Consider the following 14,842-nt stretch of genomic DNA (forward strand, 5'->3'; position numbering starts at 1 on the left):
GAGAGGGGACAATTCACCATGCCTAAATTGTTTGTGCAAACAATATGCTTTATGCTGAAAACATGCTTTCCTTCTGGGAATCAAGAATTTTGGTATGTGATAGGCAGAGGGTGCCTATGTTACAACCTATAGTAAAAGTCCTGGGAACTAAGTCTCTAATCAATGAGCTTCCCCGGCAGACATTTCATACATGCTGCTTCCACTCACCCTATGGGACTCCACCAGGAGAAGATCTTGGAAGCTTGTGCTTTCTTTCCTGTGGACTTGACCTCTTTTCCCTTAGCCAATTCTATTTTATCTTTCACTAAAATAAATCATTGCTGTGAATATGACTACATGCTGGGTCCTGTGAGTTCTGCTAGAAAATCCTTGAACTTGAGCGTGGCCTTGGAAGTCCCTGTATACCGCCCCTTCCCTTTTCAAGTTGAATTCCATTTTAAACACTTGCCCCTTCTCACTCTACATTTTCTCCCTGGATAATCACTCACCAGTATAGTTTCAGCTATCACTTTACTCTGCCACCTTCAATGTTAAACTTGAAATTAATTACAACTGCTTTCGGGTATTTTTATCTGAAGTACAGAGGCACTTCAAACCCAACAGGCTCAAAAATAAACTCACTATAGCTCCAGAGTCATCTCCATAATCTCTCTTAGCATGCAACCAAATTTACTTCTCTCATCTTTCCAATTCAGGTTAGAAATTACCAGCTAGGGATGCCTGGGTGGCTCAGTGGGTTAATGCCTCTGCCTTCGGCTCAGGTCATGATCCCAGGGGTCCTGGGATCAAGCCCCACTTCAGGCTCCCTGCTCAGCAGGGAGTCTGCTTCTCCCTCTGTGTGCTCATACACTCTCTCTCTTTCTCTCTCAAATAAATAAACAAAAATTTTTCTATAAGTCCCCAGGAAAGGCCTGAGGTATGCAGAAGTCTTACTGAAAAGAAGTACATATCAGGAGGGACGTATTCCAGCTAAAGAAAGATTAAATATACAGGCTTTGAGGAGAGCCTGGCATAGTCCAGATAAACAGTAAAGAATATAGAGCAAATAATCCCTAAAAACTCTTACCATTTGAAATATCTGAGTCTATGAGGAATAAAATAGGTTGGATGATGGTTTTTAACTCTTAATTCTGCAATGTATCAGACACTTATATTAAAAAAAAGAAAGCCACTGAATTTTCAAAATGAAGATAGTGACATTTTGAAGAGCAAAAAGTTTGCTTATGGATATTAAAAGGCCTTGGTTAATTCCTTTAAAAAGTAACTTCTAGGGTGCCTGGGTGGCTCAGTGGATTAAAAAGTAACTTCTAAATTTAAACTGTCTGATACATAATCCCATAAATTACTGCAGATAATGAAACTGATATAAGTACTAGACAAGTATGTTCATTCAAGTGAAAATTGATAATAAAATTAAAACTTACTTACTTGTGTATGAATAGATGAAACAGCAACAACTTCAACATTAAAAACACCTTTGTGATTATCTACCCATTTCATGCCAGGTAGAGGAACCTATAAGATAGTAAATATTAAATATATTAAATGTAATGATCACAGATATTTAAGTTGATTAGAAATTCTGAAAACAAAAAAAATTATAATACCTCAATGAGAAAAAAAAGTCCTGTGGAAATATATTTTTAAACACTGTAAATGAATGTAAAGCTTTTATTTCATTATTACAAAGTCACTGTTTTGATTTTTTTTTTAAAGAATTTATTTATCTGACAGAGAAAGATCACAAGTAGGCAGAGAGGCAGGCAGAGAGAGAGAGAGAGGAGGAAGCAGGCTCTCTGCCCAGCAGAGAGCCCGATGCGGGACTCGATCCCAGGACCCCGAGATCATGACCTGAGTTGAAGGCAGTGGCTTAACCCACTGAGCCACCCAGGTGCCCACAAAGTCACTGTTTCTTACAAGAGAATTAAAAGGAGGAAAGAGCAGAAAATATACAGTCAAAATTCTATCTCCCCAAAGACATACCCCTTTATATCACTCCAACTCCTCTGTGCACATGTATTTTTATATACACTCTACCCTTGCTTAGTTTATATAAAACATTATTTGAACCTGTTTTTCACATGCTATATTATGAATCTCTCTTCATATCAATATATTCATATCTACAGTATCATTTTAACAGTTTAAAATATTTTTTCTTATAAAAATGCTTATTTTGTTTTAATAAGGCTATAAAATATTCACAGCAAAGGAATTCTGTTATAAGGGTTAGAAAACTTTTCTGATATAAATTGGTAGGAATGTTTATTAAATTTAGATCATAAAGTTATCTTTAAAAAGAATACCCACTTCTCTCTATTCCTCCTGCTAAATACAGCTGAAAACCCTGAATATGATACACAAAATAAACACTGAAAGGTAGAAAGAAGAATGCAAACGACTAGGGACCTCGGGATGTAAGGAAATAAAAAGTAGTGTTTCCTGGGTTTTATTTTTGCCTCACCGATCCTGGATTAGGTGCAAGAGAAGCTGGCAACCCAGAAACACCAAAAGGAGTTGACAAAAACAAGCTCCTAAAGAAGCCTGCTCTCTCTAATCAAAGCCGACAACTGCCCTACTTTGGCCAAACTCAAGGAAACAAGTTGCAGCCCCACCCCTCCTCCACAGTCTGAGTAGGGAGTGCAGGTGTCCACCCTCAGCTGGCTGTAATGAGGTGCCCGGATTCCCGAACCCACCCCCATTGGTTGGTATCAGAGAAGACAGAGATGGAAACTGGTCCCAGCCCAGTGGTAACAAGTACCCCCACCAACTGTGGTATCAGTGGAAGTCAAGCAGGGAGCAGTACCAAGGTGCCCCTTCCTCCTCACATATAGGGACGTGTCAGCAGAGGTCTGGTGGGCAGCCTGAAATCCCACCTCTAACCATTAAGAAGCACCCTAAAACCACAGCAGAGTGAGGAATGTGAACCTTTACCTGTTGCAGGAATGTGGCAATAGTGCCTCCCCCTGCTGCTAAAAACCTAAGGCTTAAATAAGATGAGGTCATAACATAATACTGAAGAGCTCTTCAATAGAATAAGAACTCTTGCATCACACCAAGAACCAGAAAAATCTCAAATGAGAAAAGGCAATCAACAAACACGAAGATCACAGATGCTAAACTGTCATTATTTTAAAAAATAATAATAATAAAACAAGCTTCAACAAGCAATTACAAATATCCTTGAAATAAATGACAAAATAAAAGTGTCACGAAAAAAAAAATATTTTAGAGATTTCTTTCCCATGGTTTTATTTTTTTATCACATGTAGAAAAGAAAATCAACTAATAATACAATCCCAGTGTCCTGGGATCACCTAGCATCGGGCTCCCCGCTGCGCCGGAAGCCTGCTTCTCCCTCTCCTACTCCCCTTGCTTGTTTTCCCTCTCTCCCTGTGTCTCTCTCTGTCATATAAATAAAATCTTAAAAAAAAAAAAAAAGAAAAAAAGAAATTTTATAAAAGAAAGATGGTGCGTAAATCCAAAACTATTTAAAGCAAGAATAGTACTAGCTCTTTCAACCCCAAACACTTGTTTTCTGCTAAAAAAAAAAAAAAATAGGATACACAAATAAAATGAATACCGACTGCTTTAAATATATAGTGGTTCTTTTTTTTTTTTAAAGATTTTATTTGTTTATTTGACAGAGAGGTCACAAGTAGGCAGAGAGAGAGAGAGGGAGAAGCAGGCTCCCCGCCAAGGAGAGAGCCCAATGTGGGGCTCAATCCCAGGACCCTGGGATCATGACCTGGGCCAAAGGCAGAGGCTTAACCCACTGAGCCACCCAGGCGCCCCTAAATATATAGTGGTTCTTAAAGTCTAATAAATGTCATCTGGGCACTTGTTGGAAATTTACATAAACAAGCCCCAACCCAGATGTCCTGCATCAGAGACTCTGGGCGTGAAGTTCAACAGCTGGCCTTACAAATCCCCAGGGGATTGTGATGCATGCTAAGGTATGAACTGCAGTCTTAAAATTCTAACAAGCAGTGTGGCAATAGGAATGCCATAATACTGGCAAACATTTCTTTAGCACTTTTCATGTGCAAAACATGTAGAACACTAAGTGCTCTACAGACTACTATTGTTTAATCACCAATGTACCCTTTCTTATAAGCTTTAATTATTCTCAACTTACAGATGAGAAAATTCAGGCACAGAGAATATTTTAGTTGGCTTGGGCTGCCATAACAAAATAGCATACATTGGGTGGCTTAAACCACAGAAAGTTATTTTCTCACAGTGTGGAGATGAGATTTCCAAAATCAAGGTGCCAACACGGTCAGTTTCTGGTGAGAAATCCTTCCTAGCTTGCAGACAGCCACCTTCTTACTGTGCCCTTACACAGCCAAGACTGAGTGAGAGGGCTCTGATGTCTCTTCTTAAAGCACTAATCATGTGGCCCCACCCTCCCGGACCTCATCTAAAACTTATTTGAACCTAATTAATTCCCACAGATCTCATCTTCAAATACTAGGACACTGGGGGTTAGAACATCAACATATGAATTTGGGGGTTGCAATAGGGGGGATGAGGTGGGGAGACAGAATTCAGTCCCTAGCAGAGAGATTAAGAAACTTAGCTGAGGTTACAACTAATAAATGGTGAGGCCAGGAGTGAAACCCTGAAAATAATGACATACTCAATAAAAACTTTAACAATTCTTACCCTTCAAAAGTTAACCTTGCTAAACTTGATGTATATTTTCTAAACTATTTACTACCCCATTACTGATGTGTACCTGAGGTGTGAGTTTGGTTGTCACTACATTGTTTTTGTATTTTTATTATAAATGTTCTGTTGAGCGGTACCTTGGTGCCTCACTAGGCAGAGTGTCCTACTTATGTTTTCGGCGCAGGTCATGATTTCATGGTTGTGAGAATGACCCCTGCATCAGGCTCCATGCTGGGTGCGGAGACTGCTTGAGATTTTCTCTCTCTCCCTCTCAATGAATGAATGAATGTTCTACTGGAATATTGAGGTGGGCTACTGAAATCTGTATTACTCCTCTAAACTACCGCATCATTGCATGGATGCACCAGAATTTAATTAAGTACATTCTTGGTAGATCCATGTAATTTTCATTTTTTATATTTTGCAATACCAACAGTTCTAAAATTTTTTCCTTTTTTTAGACAGAATATACCTTAAAATATTTAAAAATATATGTTAAATAACTTGAATTAAAATAAAATAATTTTTAAATAAAAATGAGGGGCACCCAAGTGGCTCAGACAACTAAGCATCTGCCTTCGGCTCAGGTCATGATCCTGGAGTCTCCTATCTAGCCAGCATCGAGCCCCACTCCCTGCTCAGCAGGAAGTTTGCTTCTCCCTCTCCCTCTGCTCCTCCTCCCCACGCCCCCACCCACCATCCTACGCCTCCCCTACACCGGGCTCCTGCTCTCTCTTGTTCATTCTCTCTCTCAAATAAATAAAATCTTTAAAAACAATAATAAAAAAAATTACAGTCATACATTGTACACTTAATAGTGTACAATAGTGTTAACAGTTGAATACATCTATGTTGGCATGGCACGGCATGGCATGGCATGACTATGCTTGGTACAACCTGGTATGCTCTTTGTAGAACAGAGGACATAGATGTATCAACTGCATTCAACTAATGTAGTTAAAATTAAGGAGCTCCTCAGGATGTCATAGATTTAGCCCATCTCTAACCTAGGTCAGAGAAGTGAAATACCCAGTGAACTCGGGCAAATGAGGTATTAAAAATACTTTTTTAAAAGGTCACTAGGTAATATCCTTCACTGCATGTCACTGGTGGTCCATCACAAAAGGACACTCAAGCCTTGGAATGGGAGGAACTATGGCTGGATTTGGCAAACGCGTTTGTGTTTCACAGCCCAGAGTCCTTCCTCTCCACACGCCAGTGAAATGCCTGCTCTCCCCTAATGGTGGAACGATACCAGGGAGATGCAGAGAAATGGCCAATGTTTCTGTGAGGAAGAGAACACAACAGATATTCCTCACTGCCAAATGGCTAATCACTTTGAAAAACTTTATACGGTCTCAACAAAATTTTCATTTTTTAGTTTTTGCAAGTATCAACAATCCTGTAACTTTTTAAATTCATACAACAAATATTTACTGAGGGCTCTAGACAGTTTTCTACATAAACATAAGGTCTGGTCTCAGGGAGCTGACCGTTTCTTACAGAGAACAATAAGGAAAAAAATAAGATAATTTCAGATAGTGGTAAGTATATTAAGTAATACAATTAGATTAAAAATGATAAAATATATCAATAGTTTGATAGAGGGAAGGGCTGGAAATTCATGAAGTAAGCAAAGACCTCTCTGAGGAGGTAATATTCAATACAGGAATCAGATAATGAAAGGAATCCAGCCATGTGAATTTCAGGAAGAGTAAAGAAAATTCAAAGGCCTAGAAGTAGGAAAAAGTTTAGAAGAAGCTGTAAGTGCAGAAGAAGGGGCTCAGTGATGCTAGAAGATGATGTTAAAGAGGTGGAGAGCTCAGATCCTTTGGATATTTGGAGGTCATGGGGAAAAACCTCTATTATATTTTAAGTACAATAAAATGCCAGCAAAATATAGATACACTATGTCATAGTGTATATAATCCTAAAGAAACACTAAGTCTTGGCAATATTATGCTGAATGAAAAAAGCAAGTCCCCAGAGGGTTATATACAGTATAATACCCTTTCCATTAAATTCATAAAATAAGTAAAGTAAAAAACGTATTGTTTAGACATACATATACCACAATTAAAAACTAGATGTAGGAGGCTAGCTTCTAAACCAATGTGAATGCAATTAATGCCATGGAACTGGACACTTAAAAATGGCTAAAATAGTAAATTTTATGTTTGTATATTTTATCACAACTTTTTAAAGCACCTGCCTTTGGCTCAGGTCATGATCACGGGATCCTGGGATTGAGCCCCACGTTGGGGGGTGGTGGTGTGAATCAGTGCTCAACAGGGAGTCTGCTTCTCCCTTTCTCTCTGCCCTTGCCTCTGCTCCCTTTCTTCTCTCAAATAAATAAATAAAATTTTTTAAAAATACAAAAGCTTAAGCACTTAATCACATGAGTCATAGTATACATCTATAGTCAAATTTCAAATTACAACTACATTCTTTATATATGAGCATACACAGCACAGTAGCTAAAAGAAAACCATCAGCTTCCCTTTAGAAAGCTGACCTTACATTTGCAAATCAATTAAGAATAAATGCATAACTTCCATAAAATCAGATTTTGTTTTAAAGTTATTTCCTTTGAAATATATAATGTAATCCCTGACAGAATACTAGCTGATTTTACTGAGAAGTCCTGGAAAACGGAATGAAAGGTCTGGCAGGGAGTAGAGTGGGTAAGGAGGGGAAGGAAGGAGTCCTCTTTCTTTCCTACTGTCTTTATTCATTCCTTTAACAGATACTGACCCCCCCACCCCCGCTATGAGCCATGCACTATTCTAAGTACTTGCAGAGAGAGCAATGCACAAGAAAAAGTCCCTACCTTCCTGGAATTTCTATTCTGTAGATAATAAACAAGTTACATGAAGTATAAAGTCAATGATAAGTATTATGAGGACAAAGCAAAGTAAAGGGATAAAAAATGGTGGAGGCTGCACTTGAAACAGAGACACCCTCTCTGGAGAGGCAGGATCTGAGAGGCTATTGGATGAAACGAAGAACCTGGCCTGGTGACAGAGCACCGGCAGCAGGGGAAGAGCAAAGGGCCAGACATGGGCTTCCACTCTGCACATCTGAGGAACAGCGGCCAGGGTAGAGGAAGTGACAGGGAACAGTAAGAAAGGAGGTCGGAGCAGGAGACTTCTGCTGCCTCTGTTTCTTAAACATAAAAACAATACAAATTTATTTGTGAATATTTTTTGAGTTCTATTCTAAAAATAAAAGCCACCAGGAGAACACTGCCAAGACATAGTTAAGATTAATGCATACAAAGAGTCACATTCAAATCATCATGTGACAGTTCTCTCAAACAGCACTTTGGTTTCTAAATAGTGGCTCCTGATTCTTGATTGAAATTTCTTCAGTGTTTTTGTTCCTTTCAAGTTACATCCGTTATCAACACAGCTGCTAATGTTTTTTGTATTGTGTGTTTATAGCTACTTCATTTTCACCTACATGATCATCAATTATAAAAATATTCTAAAAAACTGGGTTTGTTTGTACTCCTTCCTGACTTCAGGTGAAATGTTGTCTATTAAAAGAAATACTCATTTATTTAAAGCTTCTCATGTTACAATTTGAAAATTCTCCAAATGTGCCTTTTAAGTTTGTATTTCATATACGATTTTGTTTTTAAAATCAATACACATTGATTAAAAGCTTTAAGTATTCCATAGAGTAATTTAAATTCTAAGAGAATTATTTATTATATTTATCTACACTTATTATACTTATCTATATACTTCTAGATAGAATAGTAAGGTCACATTTGAGAAAAACACTTTTGTAATAAAAAATTCGTTTCATTTAATCTGGAGAGTTTCGTCATGAGAGATACTGACCTCAGGAGACAGTACAGAATAAGCCTGTGGTGGTTTTTCCAGTGATACTGGTAGGCAAAACTGCCCAGTCTTTAATCGTCCATTCTGAAGCATTGGTATCCACTTTTAATTAAAAAGGAAACAATATTAAGTTAAATATGTTTGTTACAAAAGGAATTACTTGGAAAATCTGTTTTAAGAACTTGGTATGAGCCAGATTTGTCTCATACCACCAAACACCAAAGATTTAATTAGGTAATAATAACAGCTTTCATGATTTCTCTAAAGAAAAGCTTCCCTGACAATATTTTATTAGGGACAATCCTTAAAACATTATTATTACTAACTAACCATGGTCCTTATTATCCCAGAAAAGGCTGGAGTAGAAGAAAAAGGCCACAAAGTGAATCCATTTTAAATGGGGGTAATTGTGCCACTGTATACAGGGAAAGGTTTGACTACCTATGGATGCTGACGACAAAACTAAAAAGCATAAACATAAATTTATTTTGTTACAGTGAGCAAAATTCACTCATAAATTCCAAGAGACAAAAAAAAAAGTCAAAAGTCCAATGTTTTCTCTTTTGGGTAGCAGCATGATTTTTCTGACAAAGTTGTGATAACACATCATGACCTCCATATCCTTCACCTTAGGTTTACCTTTGTAATTCAATCATAATGATTTTCAAAAAATACTCAAGAGTTTTAACTGCCTTTAATCAAAGCCAAAAGAGTTTTAATGGCCAAGGGTCTCTTTTAATCATTTTACACTGAAACCATTCTCTTCTGAAGAACCCTTAAAATATATTTTATACTGTATTGTTGGGTAAACACATAATAATCAGGACCAACACCTAAGTATTCATACATATTAGCTAATTAATTACATTAGTTAATTAAATTAATGAGTATTTTCTTATCCATGATAACTTTTCCTAACCCTTATGAAGAATCAGATAAGGAATACCCAAGTAATATTGAGCACCAACTATATCTCAAATACTGTAATTATTTTAAGATCAAAGAGCTAAGTATTAAACAAAAATATACTTACTGTATATCCAACAGGAGTTTCAAGAGGAGTATTTTGTTTTTGTTGGCAACTAACATGATAAAAAGTAAAAAGCAAATGATGGTGGTCAGTTAAAGTAGCAGGGAGTTTAACCTTGATTTCTTCATGAAAATCAGGAGACCTTCATACAAACAAAACAAAACAAAACAAAACAGATCAATAGTGAGTAATTTGTTCAAAATAAGTAATTATTCCATTGGTATATTTGAGTAATTTTTAAATTAATTTCAGGACTCATGCTTAATTTTTCTTCTAGTATAAAGTATTTTTCTCTATTCCCAAACTTTAAGTAACTAACTCTTATTTCCAGTTGAGGAAGCTGCCTCTGTTTCTGAAATTTCTCATCCCATTTTTATCAATGGGCTGGTTAGTCCTACTATTTTAAAATTCATTATTAATCACCACCATGATGCCAAGATCTTTATTAGATTGGAAATTATATAAAAGAGCAGACTAGGCAAAACTTTCTACACTCTGATACACATTACATAGAAAAAATAATAAGTCTTTTATAAGTAAATATTTTAAAGCCATGCCATAAATTTTTTTTACTATTATAGGAGTGCAGCTTCATGTTAAAGATTAATATCTTTTTATAAAAGAAAAAAACAAGTACCTCTAGACAACTTAGTATCAAGTTGGGCTCTCTATGGAATATTTTGTATCAATTAAAGAAGTAGATGTTAACAAAACATAAACTAATGTACTAACAGCTCAAAAAAAAGAAACAAACAGAAAAGAAAAAAATCAGGGAACACCTACAAAATGCATTTGTCGCACAGTTTAGAAGTGTCCCAGCCACTGTTAAGAATACAACCAGTATCATATTTGATCAAACCAATGGCATTTTCACCTCAATATCCATTGAGAGTGGTCCCTAGGACCATTTTTATAGAACTATTGCTGCTCTTTATGGTATAGACTTAAAAAGGATAGAACTTCAGCATTCCAATCTTCCATATTCAGTTAGTATCTCTTAGAATTATATTCAATGAAAATTCATCCAAACCATATGGCTCCAACTAATTAAAAGTGAAGGCTATTCCACAAATTAGGAGCTCTTTATCCTCTGATGCTAGTAAGTCTAATATCGTTCATTTCAAATAAGCCTCAAAAACACTAACAACTAACTGTAGTTCTGATCACAAAAAATATTAGGTAGATGAGGTTTTTAATACCTACAAGAAAGATAATTAATGCTAGCCATTTGAGAATTTGATGATTCTGGTGAAGAGAAAATGCTATGCATCTTATTACTGATCTCACTAATCATCACTGAATTATGAGACAGTTGAATTTACTAACAATGTTAGATAGTATTGTCATTTTAATTCTACTAATGCAGAGAATAGCAAAAATAAAGATATATCCACAAATTGAAATACTTCAAGAAATTACTTCCCTTTTTATCAGTATCTTTCCTGGTACTGAATGTTTTAGTTCTTTTTTTTTTTTTCGGAAATCATACTAGGTGGAGGCTTTTATGAAAAATCAAGCATCTATGTGTTATTCATCAACAAGTACTTTTAATTGTTCACCCTTATGCTAAGCACTGTGCTATTTTTGTGGTGGTTTTACAGATAAACATGAAAAAATAATTACCCTCAAAAAATATATAATTTAGTAGAAATAGATCAATAGCAACGCTATAAAGCAGGGGTTGGCAAACTATGACCCATAGTACAAATCCAGGCCATAGCCTGGCTTTGTATAGCCCACAAACTAAGAATGATTTTTGTAAGTTGTTAAAAAAAATAAAAATAAAAAGAATAACATTTGACTTGAAATATTACATAGAATTCCAATTTCAGTATCCATAAATAAAATTGTATTGGAAGACAGCCATGCCCATTCATTTGTGACTTTACTGATTGTCTATGGCTGTTTTTGCACTATAACAGCAGGGCTGAGTAATTGCAACAGAGACCATATGGCCTACAAGCCCTAAAACAAACCTACTAGGTCCTCTGCAGAAAAAGTTTGCCAACCCCTGCTATAGAGCATATAAGGTTAAGTGCTTCAGGAAGAGAGCTGAACAGATTATTTCCAGTTTTGGATCAGGGAATTGTGTTTAGGAAGACTATATGACATGGGCCTTAGAGAATGAATCAGTACAGGGAATCGGTATTATAATAAAAATCGGTATTATAATAAAAAAAGAGATCCAAGAAAGGCCCAGAAACAGAACAGTACAGGATATGTTTGGTAATCAGGCAAAAAGAAAATCATCAAGATGTAAAAGATATTAGAGAAAAGAAGAAGGAAAGCAAGGATGTTTTAAATTCTGAGTCAAAGGAACTGGAAAAATTGTGGTACCATTAATAAATAGAGTCGGACAGAGATACAGTCCAGAAGAGAATCACGGAAAAACATACGGATATTGAAAAGTCAGCAGGGCACCCTGAACATCCCAATAGACCACTAAAAAATATATGTCTGCATCTCACAAAGGTTATGACAGAAAATAAAGAGCTGGGAACAATCCACATAAAGATAAAAGTAGTAGCATTTTCACTGACTGTAACTCTGAGAAATACATAAAAGATTATTAACAGAGAGTAAAGTATAGAAAAAGAAGGTTATGGGTGAAACTTTAGTGTTTTGCATGGAATGTCTATACTCAAAAAAAAAAAAAAAAGGAAAGAAAGAAAAATCAGAGTAATTACCAAAAACAAAAAACAAAAACAAAACAAAACCTGTCCACAGAGATGGGAGGAAACAAAGAGTGACATAAAGTAGGGTGAGAAAGAATAAAGTTTTAAGGAGGGCAAGGAAAAACCATGCTATACAACAACAAGGAAGAGAGACCTTTGTTTTGTTTTTCAGGAGACTTATGCTTTTTTTTACAGTAAGAGATGGAGCCAGGGAAGCAGACAAGAGAAGGGTTAAGTGATGGAGTCACACTCTGAAGAGCAAGAATGAGACTGGAGGAAAGCAGAGGGAAAAGACACTAAGCCAGGTGTGCATCCCAACTGCCCTTGAACCAAAAGAAAAGGCAGATCCATGCAGAGATCATCAGAGGTAAAGAGTAGACAAAGTAGATTGTTCTCAAGTTGGATGATCTCAATCCACTTACTAAAGTAGGAATGCTAAGAGTAAGGCAAACAGAGAATAAGTAGGAGCTAGAGAAAGGAAAAGAAAGGCTTAAAATACATCCTGCCAAAAGACAGAGAGTAAAAAAAGCGATGACAAGATTACCAAAGATTGGTGGGGCTGAAAAGAAGATGAAATAAAATAAAATGAATTCCTGGAGCCTGATTATATGGATAAAATGACGTCAATTTGTGATCATCTTGATGGTAGAATTTTGTGATTTTTCTCCAATAGCATTCAATAATCAAAAAAAAAGAAAAGAAAAGAAAGTAAGCAGAGATGAAAAGTTATCCAAAATTAAAACTTTCTGAAAGAAGTAAATTGGAAAGGTCCTAAGTCAAAGGATTATTGGATTTTGGGAATACTACCAATGTAACTGACTAATGGCTATAAGCTTAGTAAAGAGTTAAGTAAAACTACAAAGTGTCCAGGAAAAAATAACAGGGAAAGTCCAAAGGACCAGAGGCCACAATGATAATCAATAACCATATAATAAAAATGAAAGGGTCAGAGAATTTGATATGAAAGATGTTTTGTGTATAAAGTCTTGTATTTGATGTCTATGGAAAATATGCATCTACAGGTTGAAAATTATAACTCTGATGTCAGCTGTCTCGAATTTGCACATTCAGTGCAGCAAAGCATTTGGTAAACACACTAACGTGAGTGCTAACAATGCCACTGAGAAGTGAGTAACTTTGAAAGAAATATTTGAATTCAGTACCTGTTATGATATACTACGGCTGTATAGGCTTCCTTTGAAAATTCTGAACAGCTAGATTTACCAAAGATTACCTGTAACAAATAACAGCATGTTGAAACTTTGTTGTAATAAATGCTGGATGTTCAAATCTATGTAAGAATTTGTCTGATTTAATAACTACTGGAGAACAATGGGCAAAATCAGCCCAATGAAGAACAATGTGCCTACTGACGCTCATTAATAAATTCAATTGCTTAGTTGTAAATTTCTTTTCAACTCTAGACCCATCTGACATTTAAACATTCGTAAAGTTTCTACCCATTATATTATCTAGAAGGTGAAGAATTCATTTTAAAATCTGGATGTAAAATATCATTTGGAATTTATGTAAGAAATATGGTTTTAGAATGGTAGTATATATCTACTATACAAATTAGTGGCTTCTCCACTAAAACAGTAATCATTCTGTAAATCAAATATAAATTATTTATAAATAATATTTAAAATTCCTATTTTAGGTCAAGCTATGTATCCTTTGCTTCCAGTATTCCTTATAAGCTACTCTATAAAGAAGGAGGAGCACCATTCTCATATTCTTTCTTACATATTAAAAAAAAAAAACCACCACAACAAAAAAAAAATACAATACAATTGGAGAAGGATTAGAGGTAAAATAATTCAGCCTTGTATATCTGCCTCTTTATTTCTAATAGCAATATCATAGTTAATTAGGACAGCTGATTAGAGAAATGGCTTATGATTCCTATGTGACAGTAAGGCTTGCAATGTTATCTAGCCATAAGTTAAACTCTTACATTTGGCCAGCCATCACTACATATGCAGAAATAAGTACATGGACATGTTATCACACCTCCATCAACACAGCTGGTAAAAGAACTCAAACTTTATATCTTAAACAAAGGGATTAATTAGTACCATCCATAAATAAAAAGAACATATTAACAGATATTTGTGTTTCTTTTTCTAACAGTTCCAGCAGGTCCTTTTATTTTAAGGGTGTGTAAAGGTACAATAATTATGACTCTCCTAAATACATCTACTTTCATCAATTTGCTAAGAATACATTACCAGGTTTTTATAAAATGTTGTTCCAATGCCAAAACTTGAAGTTTATGATTTTATCATATCAATGTTATACGATCAAGAAATTATCTTAGGATCCATTTGAGTAGTCCTTATTTTTTAAAAAATTAAGCAAAGACAACGTGTCTATGTTTCTATACTTTCAACCAGCCACTAGGATAAACATAAAAGCATTATATTTTCATATGACTAATAATACACAAGCAAAAGAATTGCAGTACCTTTTTTCCTCCTGAGAAATTATCATTTTTCACAAAGTATCTCATTTAGTTTCATAACACAAATGATTAAAAAGTAGAAAGTGTTCCCTTTTTTGACCATTTGACAGGTATTTTTAACCATCCACCCATACAGACTGAGCATCATTTC

General features: G+C 35.5%; 1 protein-coding gene across 14 annotated transcripts in view; it reads right to left on the reverse strand.

The window, feature by feature from the left end:
• Positions 1 to 14,842, reverse strand: part of DOCK7 (dedicator of cytokinesis 7) — a 221,160-nt gene that overhangs the window by 90,242 nt on the left and 116,076 nt on the right. For 13 of the 14 annotated variants that reach the window (XM_045064651.1, XM_045064650.1, XM_045064649.1 and 10 more), the window contains exons 16-19: positions 13,391 to 13,461; positions 9,556 to 9,694; positions 8,523 to 8,624; positions 1,429 to 1,515 (exon numbers count right to left, since the gene is read on the reverse strand). In XM_045064651.1, the coding sequence (XP_044920586.1) occupies positions 1,429 to 1,515; positions 8,523 to 8,624; positions 9,556 to 9,694; positions 13,391 to 13,461 (399 nt within the window). Of the gene's footprint in view, positions 1 to 1,428; positions 1,516 to 8,522; positions 8,625 to 9,555; positions 9,695 to 13,390; positions 13,462 to 14,842 lie in introns of those variants that run through there. The other variant, XM_045064653.1, reaches the window with a different exon arrangement.

This window comes from Mustela putorius, unplaced genomic scaffold (genome assembly GCF_011764305.1).
Source record: "Mustela putorius furo isolate JIRA1106 unplaced genomic scaffold, ASM1176430v1.1 tig00003853_pilon_pilon_pilon, whole genome shotgun sequence".
Taxonomy (NCBI): Eukaryota; Metazoa; Chordata; class Mammalia; order Carnivora; family Mustelidae; genus Mustela; species Mustela putorius.